At 40.7% G+C, this 13,660-nt stretch overlaps 1 protein-coding gene across 1 annotated transcript in view; it reads right to left on the bottom strand.

Annotated features, from left to right (window-relative positions):
* Positions 1-785: 785 nt before the first annotated feature.
* The window catches only part of ehd2a (EH-domain containing 2a), a 29,064-nt gene continuing 16,189 nt past the window's right edge, over positions 786-13,660 (bottom strand). The window contains exons 3-9 of the mRNA XM_077206592.1: positions 13,332-13,433; positions 11,539-11,794; positions 5,778-5,954; positions 5,410-5,507; positions 4,059-4,471; positions 2,497-2,661; positions 786-2,345 (exon numbers count right to left, since the gene is read on the bottom strand). Of these exons, the coding sequence (XP_077062707.1) occupies positions 1,776-2,345; positions 2,497-2,661; positions 4,059-4,471; positions 5,410-5,507; positions 5,778-5,954; positions 11,539-11,762 (1,647 nt within the window). The 5' untranslated portion in view covers positions 11,763-11,794; positions 13,332-13,433 and the 3' untranslated portion in view covers positions 786-1,775. The remainder of the gene's footprint in view (positions 2,346-2,496; positions 2,662-4,058; positions 4,472-5,409; positions 5,508-5,777; positions 5,955-11,538; positions 11,795-13,331; positions 13,434-13,660) is intronic.

Genomic DNA, 13,660 nt, shown 5'->3' with positions numbered 1-13,660 from the left:
TGTGTGTGTGTGTGTGTGTGTGTGTGTGTGTGTGTGTGTGTGTGTGTGTGTGTGTGTGTGTGTGTGTGTGTGTGTGTGTGTGTGTGTGTGTGTGATGGCTCGGCCCCTCCCTCATGCCGTATAATCGGTTGACACCATAGACGTGTATGATTGACAGGAACGGAATGTGACGCTGATCAGACTGTCGAAACGAATGTGTGCGCCTTTTAGGCCTATGTAATAATTTTTTGTTCTTTGAATTACTCGATTATTTTAAATAAAATAAAATTCATTCATTATTTCATTATGATTTAATTTCTATAGGCTATATTTTTAAAAATAGAGTCGGCTCGTCGTTCACCTATAAGAGTGTTTTCACGGCCGGGTCGCGCTTTTGCCTATATAGCAAAATATTAGACAATAGTAGACTAGTCGAGTCTACTAATGAGCAGTTTACTGAATAAAATGCAATATTTAGCCTACAATAAGCACTTAGGCCTAACTGTAAAATAACTGTTAAATAATAAAATAATTAGAGAACTTGCTGGATAAAATCAGCTTGAAAATGATATCTCATGATGAAACAAAGGTGAATCCGTAATTTCTTTACCATTTAAAGGCACTAGGCTTTGTTATTTCATCAGTCAATCGTGAAAGTCTGGTGGTCGAATTAAAGCTTCTGGAAACAAATCCAGGAGAGAAGAGCAAGCAGAGATTCACAATCACAAGTGCACAGGATAAAGTTTGAGAGCGCACGCGCAAAAACCAAGCTACTGCTAGTTGGTCAGACTAGGCTGTATGCAATTGGGTTGACAATTTATTGTGCAATAAATGGACATATTGATATGATTATATACAGTAGGTTTCCTGAACAGGTGCTTTGTATATTCATTGTGACAATGGTCATTATTCTACAAAATAATATCCAGCCTTTTTATACAGCTTCTAGTAATATTCCACAATCATATCTAAAAAATAAAAATATAAACATTTTGCTACAACTCATAGTCCAAACAAACACTCAAAAATATAGCAAGATTGCTGCAATTACTTATTGACCAACTTATTGTTGTTGGTCTTGTTGTTGTTTTAACTTGACAACTATAATTTGAAATGTAATAAGGCACTTAAGGCTCAACACTTACGTTTTGACATCTCAGTTCCTCAGCAACCGTCTCGAGGGCGTTTCTGCTACAACCCAAAACAGAACAAGCTGTTCCCAACCCTTGGCCAATCTGAACCATCAAAACAACTCGTCTTAACTGAGATTATATGGAGGATTTATTCGTCCAACCTTTGCAAACTAGTGATTTTAGCCATGCATTATATGAGTGAATACATTAGTATTTATTCATGACTTGCATGTTGAACAAACCCTATCATCATAAGCATTAGAGGCCATAATATGCCCTTTTACAAAGTCTTGATTTTGTTCTACTAGAATAGTTTTTCATGCTTGAATGTTCAAAAAACACATTATTTTTTGTATATTTGACATTGTTGCTGCAAGTCTGTTTAGTTCCTGTCTCTATGAAGTCCCTCCTTCCAAAATGCAATCTGATGTGTCAGCTGGGCCCGTTTTTTTTATTTTGCATATGCCTTGCACAGGAATTATTTAAATGAGGAATATATTATGACATGTTCATTCCCAGAAAAAACTCGAAGGCGTTTCAGGGAGTTCAGAAACAGCGCGCACTGATATAGAGAATACCTCCCTTTGGAGTAATGTTGTGCTTTGTAACTTTGCAGTTAAAATTTGTTAAAAAGCATAATAGGTTCTTATGAAGACATGCAGACTATTCATTGTCTCTAATCTCTGTGGCAGAGATCTTGCGTGGTCTTTTGGAGGGCGGCACTAGATGCGCAGGTAGCTCATGAGGGAGCCCAAAGCCCTCCAACTTCACCTCAATGAGATGGCCGGCCAAAGCAAACTCCTCATCGTCTAACATGCCATCACAGTCCACATCTGCCAGCTTCCAGATTCGTCCCAGAACTGAGCTGGGCAGATGACTGCTCATCATCCAGTTCTTCACTTTAGTCCCACTTAGCTTGCCCTCGTGAGGCGAGAGGTTGTAAAAGATCTCATCGTAGTCTGGTTTAGCTTTTGATACCACCCATTCTTCATCTGACACATGATCACTTTCTCCATTGGATCCAGAGTGATGAAATGGGTTCCCCACAGTAAAAGGGCCCATGTGAGACCCTAGAAAAGGTCCTCCTTGCATTAAAAGCTGATCAGCTGCATTTTCTTCTTGGCGTAGAAGAGGCATCAGCTTGGCAATGTCAGTGTTTAGGAGCTCGTCCAACCCACCTAAGAGCTTAGGCTTGAGGCCTTTAAACTTGAAGTCGTGACTCATGAGTTGCTCCTGTGTGATGATGTCAGAGTGAAACTGCTTGTCAGACAGATATCATATACTGTCATGTAACTTACTTTTAATTCTCATGCTTATAGAAGCAGCAGAAAATACATTGCATAATGGGCATGCTTGATTATAAAGTATTTGAACCGTTATACACCTGCATCTTGGCGCAATCTGGGAAATCTCCACATGGAATCTGATGCCTCTGTTGGATTCTTGAGTAGATGATGGGAAGATCATAGATTAGATCTCTCTTCTTTTTTCCTCTGCAGAAAACGAAAGGCATCTCTTCTTTTAGAGAGCCAATGATATAAGCATGGGCCTGTGGGTGAAGAAAGGAAAGAGAAGCCACATTAATGTTTTAGTAGGACTACATCAACTGACCGCAACAAAACAAGAAGGTAGATGTATTTCAATCACAGCAACTAAATCATTAGTCAAAAATTGTGTTTTGTTTTTCTCAAAAAGACACCTTTCACAAATTTCATGTTTTCTCATCTTCAAAACAATCGCTCCCACAATCTCGGCAAAAGCAGCGGTGTGTCACATATTATGTAGTATAGAGATGCAGCATAATTACATGGATAGTTTATCCAAAACTTATAATTCTGTCATGAATTACTCAGCCTCATATTACGTCCAAACCCATGAGACTTTGATTCATCTTTAAATCAAAAATGAAGATGTTTTTAATGAAAACTGTGAGATTTCTGTCCCTCCATTGAAAAAGCATTTCACCAAAACTTTGATGCTTCAAAAAGTTCATAAAGACATTGTTAAAGCAATAAATTGAGCGGTTTAATCTAGATCTTATGAAGAGACACAATCACTTAAAGGTGCATTGTGTAATATTTAGGAGGATCTGTTGAAAGAAATGTAATATCATATACATAACTATGTTTTCAGTGGTGTATAAAGACCTTGCTTAATGAACCTTTATGTTTTTATTACCTTAGAATGAGCCATTTCTATATACATACACCTTGGGTCCCCTTACATTGAAATGCGCTGTCATGTTTCTACAGTAGCCCTAAACGGACAAACTCCTTTCGTTACTATGCTGTTCTTAGTGCAAAGAAGCTAGCTAAAGTCAGTGAATTTAACACTGACACAATGATGAACAAGTATTCAGTAAGTCGTTTTACTGAATAATAAAGTAAACCTAATTTCTAAATTTATCTTTGTAAAGAAACCTCATTGCTGAACTGGCTACTCTCTGCTGTCTCGGACGATGACATCTTTTCCTGTCAGCCATCGTAACTTTTGTTGGTTGCAATTCGCAACCTCACCACTAGATGACGCTAAAAATCACATACTGCACAAATTTCAAATATCAAGTTTCATTAAAATCTTAATTTGTGTTTCGAAAGATGAAAATCATCCCCCCCCCCCCCGCTCCAGTGTTGCTGTATTTCCAAATAAAACAGGAAGTTCAGATGCTACATGGTGAAAGGTCTTTCCTATTTACAAAGGGTTTACATCACAGCAACTCAAAATAGGTTGTATGTTGATGTAACACAAATATTTTTATTCTTTTTCTTAGAAGAGAAAGACTTAAATGCATAAGCCTGTGTATCTGCTCAATGACAATATTATCAACTCTTCTCAATCCTCTAACATAGAGGACCTAAAAGCTAACAGACTTGGATTAAAAGTTACTGCAGTTCAATTTATATTTTATGGAACCAAATCAGTCATGGAGAGCACAAAGGTCCTCACCCTCACGAGCCGTGCTCGTTTCACCAGATCATTGAGTTTCCTCAGTGCAGAATTTCGTGGCAGGTTCCGAATGTCTGCAAAAAGGTCTCCCTCTTCTTGCTCAAACAGTTTCCGATTGTCTGTCATACGCATTGGAGAGGACCAGAAGGAGCCAATGTAGACTCTCAGAACCTCTGGAGTGCAGAACACCTTCCCGAGGGACCACATGAGGGCGCCGTAGACTCGCATCAGCTCCTGGGAGTCCACCATGTCGGCCTTGTTGAGCACCACTCTGAGCTTGTCCTCATTGCCTCGCAATGCCATTATAGTGCGTGAGAACTCATCAGAGATCTCTAGTTTGTGTGCATCACACAAGAGGATGATGCGGTCAACGTGCTCTGCAAACCAGCGGATAACTGCTGGAAAGTCATACCCTGAAAGAAGAAAGAAATGTTGAGGTAAATGCACAGGTGTTTGATCAGATATAAACTATGAGCAAATTTCAATTGGATGTAAGAGTCCCCATGACCTATTCTGGCACTCAATGTCCAAACTGTAATCAAACATAACTGAACAAACTAATCAAGGTCTTCATTACCAGAAAGCTATATGAAGGTGTGTTTGATCAGGGTTAGAGCTAAACTCTGCAGGAAAGTGGATCTCGAGGGAGCCAACCCCACCCTAGTCACTCCGAAAGTCAGAGCCCTTGAAAGTGAGGACTTTAGAGGGAGAAGGGCACTTGCATTTCTGATGTACCCGTTTGGAATGCACTTGGTACTGTACATTTCAAAATTATATTTGTTTTTTTAAATGCATTATTTATTTGTGTGTGTGTGTGTGTGTGTGTGTGTGTGTGTGTGTGTGTGTGTGTGTGTGTGTGTGTGTGTGTGTGTGTGTGTGTGTGTGTGTGTGTGTGTGTGTGTGTGTGTTCCCTCAACTTGTAAACTTGCTGTCTCTTCTTTGGATCCTGCATGTAGCATGTTACTTCTATGTATCACCCTCAGTAACATGACCATAAAGGATCAAATTACTTCCTTAAAGTGATCATCACATGCACCCTTCACTAACAGACTTATAGAAGGGCCCTTAGTGAAGGGATTCAGTTGTTCAATTCCATTTGGAAAAGCGTCCCCTTCGCAAATTGCCCTTCAAGGCACAAAAAAGCCCTATAATTCGCCCAATATTGTCGCATAATGTGCACCAAAGAGGATTGCAATCTTCTGAGGGCGACATCAATGAGAAGAAATTCAACTCCACCTCTTTACTTGTATATGGAGTATAAAGGCAGGCCTTAGTTGAATATTATGATTTGCATGCAAGTCATTTTATCCCTTCATTGGTTGCGTACAGCACTGTTTATGACACTTCGTACCTCTACTCATTTTGCGTTTGGCCACAGACAGGATCCCTGGTGTGTCAATGATGCTGATACTCTCTAGGACTCGGTTGGGTAGATGTACACACTGGAATCTGAGAAACAGCAGATGAACATTACTTCTTTCCAGCTGTCTTATGCTAATATTTCAAATTGACAGAACATGGGAAAAACATCCACAGATGCTTCCTCAAAGGGATACCATCAGCTGAAGTCAAATAATGATCCATTAATGTTGTCCTCCCTTTCACAAGAGTAATTTCTACTGGTGGAGTGATTTTGACTCTTTAAGTCCAAGTTCAACAGAGTTTTCCCCCTGTGATTATTATTTCTTCTTATTGCATCATTGCTTCTGTCTCACTTACCGATTGAGGAAAGTTGTTCCAAATGAGCTGAGTTTGCGGAAAGGCTTGTTGGGATCCACAGTTAAAGCATTTCCATGAATAATTCCCTCAATCTCTCCATGCATTATAGCAGTGAAACTGTTGGTTGTTGGTTCTGGGCCTACTCTGCTTCCTGGATACTCTTGTTCAAGAAGATATCTGCCACACATAAGAACACACTGCTTAAACTATTAATAATAATATAATATAACATAATTGGTAACACTTTATTTTAGGGTCCAATACTCACTAATAAGTTGCTTATCAGCATGCATATTAGGATATTGGCTGTTTATTAAATGTATAAAGCATATAGTAATGCTTTATTCTGCATGACCATATTCTACATCCCTTAATCTTACCCAATACCCAAATTTAACAACTAACTTACTACATATTAAAAGCAGTAATTAGGAGTTTATTGAGGCAAAAGTAGTTAATATTTAGTTAATAGTAAGACTTGGGCCCTAACCTAATAAGTGTGACCATATAATCCCTTAAACAGGCAATGTGCACTACAACTCTTCAGTCTCTTGCAGGAGGCGTGAGAAAGAGTTTCTCATCCAGTACTTTTTTCATTTATCATAATTGGGCCTGTATTGAAAATATTGGTCACATGGCTTTGTTCAGGTTTTCTAGGATTGTTTAGTACGCCTGACCTAAAATCAACACTGCTGCCAATGGTGCAGGACATTCTGTATTAATCTTTTCCTCATGTAGCAGGATGCTGCTGTTTGGCTCATGCCTCCCCAAGTGGTATTTAATTTGCTGTGCTGTGAGCCAATCGCAATGGCCAAGCCCCTTTATAAATTGGGACTTTTCTTTGACGAGTGACGTCACCGGCTCGCGACTAGCCTTGTTTATCGGCCTAGGGATCTGAGGTCTGCCTTGGTCGTCCATTCTATCGTAGCACCGCAGGTATGACTAGCTTCGTTTTCTTTCCATTCGTTTGACTCCATAACTTGGGCTTATGGGGAATGTTTTTTTTGTAGAATCCCCGGTGCTGTAGCAGCCCTTCCACCAGCGGAGTGTGCGCCCTGCTATTGGTAATCAGAGCTTGTGGCTTGTGACTTAACGCTGCTAATCATAGGTATGTGGCCACACTGAATGATAATTGAATGATTACGGTGGGATATGGTTGTAAGTAGACATCCTGTGTATTTCAGGGAGTGCTATGGTGGGCGGCCGCTGGTTGGCTACATCTACTCTGAACATCTGCTGCTTTGCTTTGTATGTTTTTCACGTGACGCAAGCTCACGGTTTCTTCGTTGTATCCGGCTGCCTTTTCCCACGGGACCAATATCACAGGCCCCGCTTTTAGTTCATTTTAAACGAGCAACTTGCATCGGTTAAGTTGTTTGTAGTGTGTATTTCTTTGAACTTTTGTATTTCTCCTGGTGTCGATATCCAAAGTGATGGACCTATTTGTTGTGATTTGTTTTGATTCTTTTTGTTTTTTTGATTTTTTCACATTGACGGGAGACCTTGGAAGTTGCTTCCTCAGTGTGGCATTTTTTGTCATTCTGTTTATTGTGTATGGTATATTTTGTTTTGTTCATGTTTGATTTGTTCATTGTGATTTATTGTGTAACTGAGTTTTTGTAATATTGCTAACCCTAGTACCATTTTTGGGCTTTAGAACGGGTGGTCTATTAGACATCTGTTTATTGCAATTTTTGTGTGTAGTGTTGTTTAAAGTCTGTCATTTTTTCCAGGTGCTTGGAACTGCCAGTGGGAGCAGTGCCCCTTGCGGTGGTGGGTCCCTTGGTGTGTGCTGTGGCTGCGTGTTCACCAAGTGTGGTCATTTCCTGTGTGTGTGTGTGTGTGTGTGTGTGTGTGTGTGTGTGTGTGTGTGTGTGTGTGTGTGTGTGTGTGTGTGTGTGTGTGTGTGTGTGTGTAAACCTCGACACGTATGATTAGGGTGTTTTTCATGGATGCTCGAGCTGCTAGCCTCCCACTGGTAAGATTCTACCCGATTTCCCTCCTCTCTTGGGGGTGTATGTGCGTTACGCATAGAGTAGCCTATAGTGAATATTGTGTGTGTCGATTGAGTGTAAGTGTGAAAATAAAGACTCTATCATTATACTGGACCACTGTCTCTGGCTGATCCATCAACGAACTTGAGTGCCTGGTTAGAACAAAATGGCTAATTCTTTGAGTGTAAGTCCCATCGTGGCGTAGTCTGCTAACTGCCTGTTATATCTATCCATTCTGCCACACTCAGTAAAAAAATAAAATAAATAAAAGAGATTATGAACATTGTCTTATGATCCAGAAAAACAAGTCAGATGTTATTCATGCCGTTATTTAGCACATTATGAAATGTTTGTATCCCCTGAGATGCATGTACGTAGTCCAGATATAAAATTATTTTTTTCTAATCATTTTCCACTTTTGCCTGTTTAATGAATAATATAATATAATATTAGTATAACAGTGGTAAAAGATGCATTTCTTCAAGACATTACATATTAGTTACAAGATTTCACTATTAAACGTCGAAGGCAAGATTTTTTTCAGCTTTATTGCTCAGAGATTGTCAACCTACCGATTAAAGAATGTCTTCATTGACACTTCAGTTCAAAAAGCGGGCATTTTAGGATTCTCAGGATGCTTAGAACACATCACATCACACATCATTCTTACCTAGCAACAAATTCAATCAGCTTAAAAGGAGAGGAAGGAGCTCCAAGTGACATTCCTGGATTTGGCTAATGCATATGGTTCAGTGCCACATGAGCTTCTTTGGGCATCCATGATTTTTTCAGGGTACCGATGTCGATAACAAATTTAGTGAAAACCTATTTTGGAGATTTGCAATTTAGTTTCTCAACTCCAGAATTCAGAACTACATGGCAATGCTTAGAGGTTGGAATAATGGCAGGATGCACCATTTCTCCACTGGCTTTTACCATGGCAATGGAAGTAATCATTAGGGCATCAAAATGGTAGGAGGAGAACGCTTGGCTTCTGGAATGCGACTACCACCAATCAGAGCATACATGGATGACATGACTACCATGACTACAATGGTTGCCTGCACTAATCGGTTATTGGGGAAGTTAACAGATAATATTGAATGGGCACGAATGTAATTTAAGCCCTCTAAACCAAGGAGCATCTCAATAATTAAAGGCAAGTTAGTTGATAAAACATTCTTCATTAATGGTGAGGCAATACCAACAGTTTCTCAGAAGCCAGTGAAGAGTCTAGGGAGATGGTATGATGGGGATCTAAAGGACACAGTTCGAGTGCGAGAAGTTAGACAAAAAGCAGTGGAAGGGTTGAAGAGCATAAACAGCTGTGCTCTACCAGGCAAACTGAAACTCTGGTGCTTTCAATTTGGTCTACTGCCAAGGTTGCTGTGGCCACTGACTGTGTACGAGGTTTCTTTGACAACAGTGGATAAGCTGGAAGCGTTAATAGGTTCATACATCAGGAAATGGTTGGGAGTTCCACGCTGCCTCAGCAGAGTGGGACTTTATAGTAAAGGAGTATTGCAGCTGCCAGTCTCTGCTTTAACCGAGGAGTTTAAGTGTGCCAAGGTCAGACTGGAAATGACTTAAGCAGAGTCACGAGACAAATGTCTAAGGGAGGCAGCCCCTGTGGTAAAAACTGGTAGAAAGTGGTCAGCAAAGAAATCTGTAGTAGAGGCAAAGGCTGACCTTCAAATTGGGGATATCGTGGGACAGGTACAGCATGGAAGAGGGGGTTTTGGGCTGAGTTAAGCTCCTCCTAAATGGCACAAGGCAGGCCCAGCTCAAAGGACGAAGCTGGTAGTCAACGTGGTGCGAAAGCAGGAGGAGAGAATGAGATCTATAAAAAGCCATTTCCCAGGCCAAGCAGGGAGAGTGGATGAGATGGGAGAGAGTGTGGAACAACGCAAAATGGGCTGGCAAGACCTTTGGTCAATGGAAGAGAGTAGGATCAGTTTCCTTATTAGGTCAACATATGATGTTCTCCCATCACCGCAGAACCTAAACCTCTGGGTAGGAGAGGATCCCTCTTGTCCTTTGTGTTCATCACCTGCCACATTAAGGCACATTTTGACAGGATGTAAGGTGGCTCTTAGCCAGGGTCGGTTTACTTGGCGCCATGACCAAGTGTTGCGATGTTTCGCTTTAGCATTGGAAGGCAAGCGTAGTATGACCAATAAGTTGCCGCCTGTTCTAGCAAAACATTACACGCAGAAGACAATATTCCTCCGCCCAGGCGAGCAACCACCAAGAAAAGGTGCTAACACCAATTCTGACCCAGGACAACTGGAAGCTGCTAGGGACTGGAAGATGCTGGCTGATCTTGATCAACGGCTTATTTTTCCACCTGAGATTGCCACCACTAACCTACCTACGACCAGATATTGTTTTGTGGTCTGGATCAGCACGCATTGTTCAACTGATAGAGTTAACAGTGCCATGGGAGGATGCGGTAGATGAGGCATATGAGAGGAAGAAACTGCGGTATGCTCATCTGGCCACTGATGCAGAACAGCGAGGATGGAGAGTCCAGGTTTATCCAGTGGAAGTGGGTTGTCGAGGTTTTGTGGCACATTCTACAACCCGGTTCCTCAGAGACGTCGGATTCAGTGGCCAAGAGTTGCGTCGCACAGTAAAGAACTTATCTGAAGCAGCAGAAAGGAGCAGCAACTGACTGTGGTTGAGACGGAAAGATTCTAGCTGGCTGTGTACAGGCCGCCATGCTACGGTTTCGTAGATTTCTTGAAAACTTGAAGAGTCTGTTGGTTTATTTGTATAGGTTGTATAGTATTTACAGTCATTACGTTCCTGTGTATATTGCGTGAATGACGGGTGGTTGGGTAGATATTGTGTTTTGCGGTAGTTGGTATGCCATACAGAACCGTTGCCACTGAAACTGCATATTAACGTACCAGTGGGGCTCGACAGCCTTAGTCAAACGGGTTGGCGCGTATGGTTGGGTTGCGGAGAGATTGTGGTTAGGTCTCAGCAGCAACTGTTGGTTTATTTATATAGGTTGTATAGCATTTACAGTCATTACGTTCCTGTGTATATTGCGTGAATGACGGGTGGTTGGGCAGATATTGTGATTTGTGGTAGTTGGTATGCCATACGGAACCGTTGCCACTGAAACTGCATATTAACGCACCAGTGGGGCTCGACAGCCTTAGTCAAACGGGTTGGCGCATATGGTTGGGTTGCGGTATGGTCTCAGCAGCAGGATGGATATAGAGGTCAGTAAGCTGGGCTGAGTTGAGTGGGGGACGGAGGGGGGTGACTCTGGGACGCCAGAGTCACTGTCGAGCCCTCTTGAGGTGTCGTGGGCTAGTCGACGAAACACTGAGGACGGAAGGTGCCCACTTGAAGACCCTAGAGATGTTCCCTACTCAGCTCAATCCAGACGGTTGTTATGGGGGGACCGCACTGTGGTTGCAGCCGTTGTGTGTGCTGACGCAAAAAATACACTGCAGCTATTAACACCAGACAGAAGGAGATTCACGTCACCAGATGGAAAGAAGCGTAAATGGATGGAGAAGCATAGGTTACTGTAAAGCTACGTCTTAGTTGGTGATTATCTTGGCGAAAGCCGAGTACAAATCAGCATGAAGTTTTAACACCTACTCTCTTGTAATGGAAATCATGTGAAATATATCTTAAACATGCTTTCATACTTTTATTAATTGACATGTAACAAGTTTTTATTTGTATTTTTTATAGCACTTATAATTATGCATATTGTTCTGAAGAAAGATGCAATTATTATTCACCTGATAAAAGTGGTCTTGCCTGTAGAGCACTGACCCACCACTAGTATCATGGGCTTGTTGTCGAAGTCTGCATCTTCAAGGCTTGATGAGTGGAAATCGGAGAAACCATAATACTTCTCCAGAGGGAGCAATTTTTGCCGGTAGAGGGTCTTTAAAGCCTCAGTAACTGTATGAACTTCCTTCAGACATTTACCACTCCTGCTCTTCATTTCTTTACCAGCCATTGGGCTGCAGCGGTCAGAGAGCTTCAGTTTTCCTACATGTACATACATAGTACAATTTCATGAACATATGATTGTTTTAATGGTAAAGAGAGAGAGAGAGAGAGAGAGAGAGAGAGAGAGAGAGAGAGAGAGAGAGAGAGAGAGAGAGAGAGAGAGAGAGAGAGAGAATTTCACTTTCACAAATTAAACCATAAAACACAACACATCTTCAACATTTATTAGGTGAAAAAATACGCCTGTCACAAAAAGAGGGAGGAGTCGACTAATCAGTAATGCGCTCTCACACACACACACACACACACTCACACGCACACATGCACGCACACTCAGTGAATTCTAAATTGTTCATAGAATTCTGAAATGTTGACCTTTTTATTTTATTATTTATTTTTTCTATTTATTTATTTTATTTATGTATAATGATTGGGAATGCTTTGGCAATACATTGAAATAATGGTCATGCCAATAAAGCACATTTTAATGAATTGAATTGGAGAGAGAGAGAGAGAGAGGGGGGGAGAGAGAGAGAGAGAGAGAGAGAGATAGAGAGAGAGAGAGAGAGAGAGAGAGAGAGAGAGAGAGAGAGAGAGAGAGAGAGAGAGAGAGAGAGAGAGAGAGAGAGAGAGAGAGAGAGAGAGAGAGAGAGAGAGATTGACTTAATTCTTTGGAACTCTCTTTACAAAACCAATTTAATATCTAATTTATTTCAGAAATGTGACGTAAAGCATTTGTTGACATTTATTTTTTATATTTATTTAAAAAGTGCAGAGAAATCAGAAAATGACTGCTTATCAAGAACATTGATGCTTTGTCTTGCCATGTCAGGAGGAAGAAAATCCCAGATTATAAACAAAGTGGTTGACCAACACAAGACATTTAAATGGCAAAGTCCTAAAACCCAAGTACAATTCACTCTCAAAAAATGATACCTTTAGAGGTCCGACAGCTTGTCCCTTTGAGGGTGCTGCGACATCTTTGTACCTTATTTACCCCAAAAAGGCTCACAGTATTATCTTACACTCTTACAAATAAATGTTCTTTATTGGCATCTTTGGTTTTATGAAGAACCTTTAACATCTATTAAACCTTTCCATTGCACAAAATGATTTTTATTGTGGAAAAAGGGCCTTTTTTCTTCATTTTAGGGATCTGGAAATCGTTATTCATGTATTTATTTCAACAAGATAGGGCTACTGCAATTCATTGTATTTAGAGATTGCTCAGTCTTGTTTATCTCACCTCCAGCTGGTCCAAAATGCTGCGGCCAGACTTTTAACACGGATTAGAAAGTATTACTCCTGTTTTGATTAGTTTGCTTTTTTTTGTTGCAAAAACAGTTTCTGACATTGTATAAGAATGACTTCATCGTTTTATGGTGCTTTCATAGCTTTATGGGTTATGATGCTACCCCAGATTCATCTGTGCATACTTCAATCAATGCATTGTTTAACTATTAATTATTAATTGACTGATTAATTATTAATTGCATATACACTGTGAAGTGCATTTAACAACCTACACTGCATGCTCCCAGTGATCACATTTAACAATAAGTGTAGATGGACTCACTTTGACGGTTCTGTAGAGCTAACAGATGTGCTCTTACACATCTGCAGAACAGAGGGGAGTAGCCCACTCTTTCTCAGGACTCTCTCAGGACTCTCTCTTTGCCTGAAGGGAAAAAAAGTCCAAGGGTGGAGTGAGACATTTAAAGCATACAGAAATGATAGTGTCATGGCATCTGTCTGGAGCTCAGCCTTAGAGCTCATAAACATGGGCTGAGGGTGGAAACTGTGGAGATTATTTCCTTGAACATGAAAATGTACATACACACTGTTTTAGTGTTGGATTTGTAATGCAAAAAAACAACAAAAGTACAAAAAAAATGTTATGTAAGA

Source organism: Siphateles boraxobius, unplaced genomic scaffold (genome assembly GCF_051911475.1).
Source record: "Siphateles boraxobius isolate OS27281-9 unplaced genomic scaffold, OSU_SipBor_1 56, whole genome shotgun sequence".
Lineage (NCBI taxonomy): Eukaryota > Metazoa > Chordata > Actinopteri > Cypriniformes > Leuciscidae > Siphateles > Siphateles boraxobius.
Note: the sequence above shows the minus strand (reverse complement) of the source record. Positions and strands in the feature narration are given on the sequence as shown.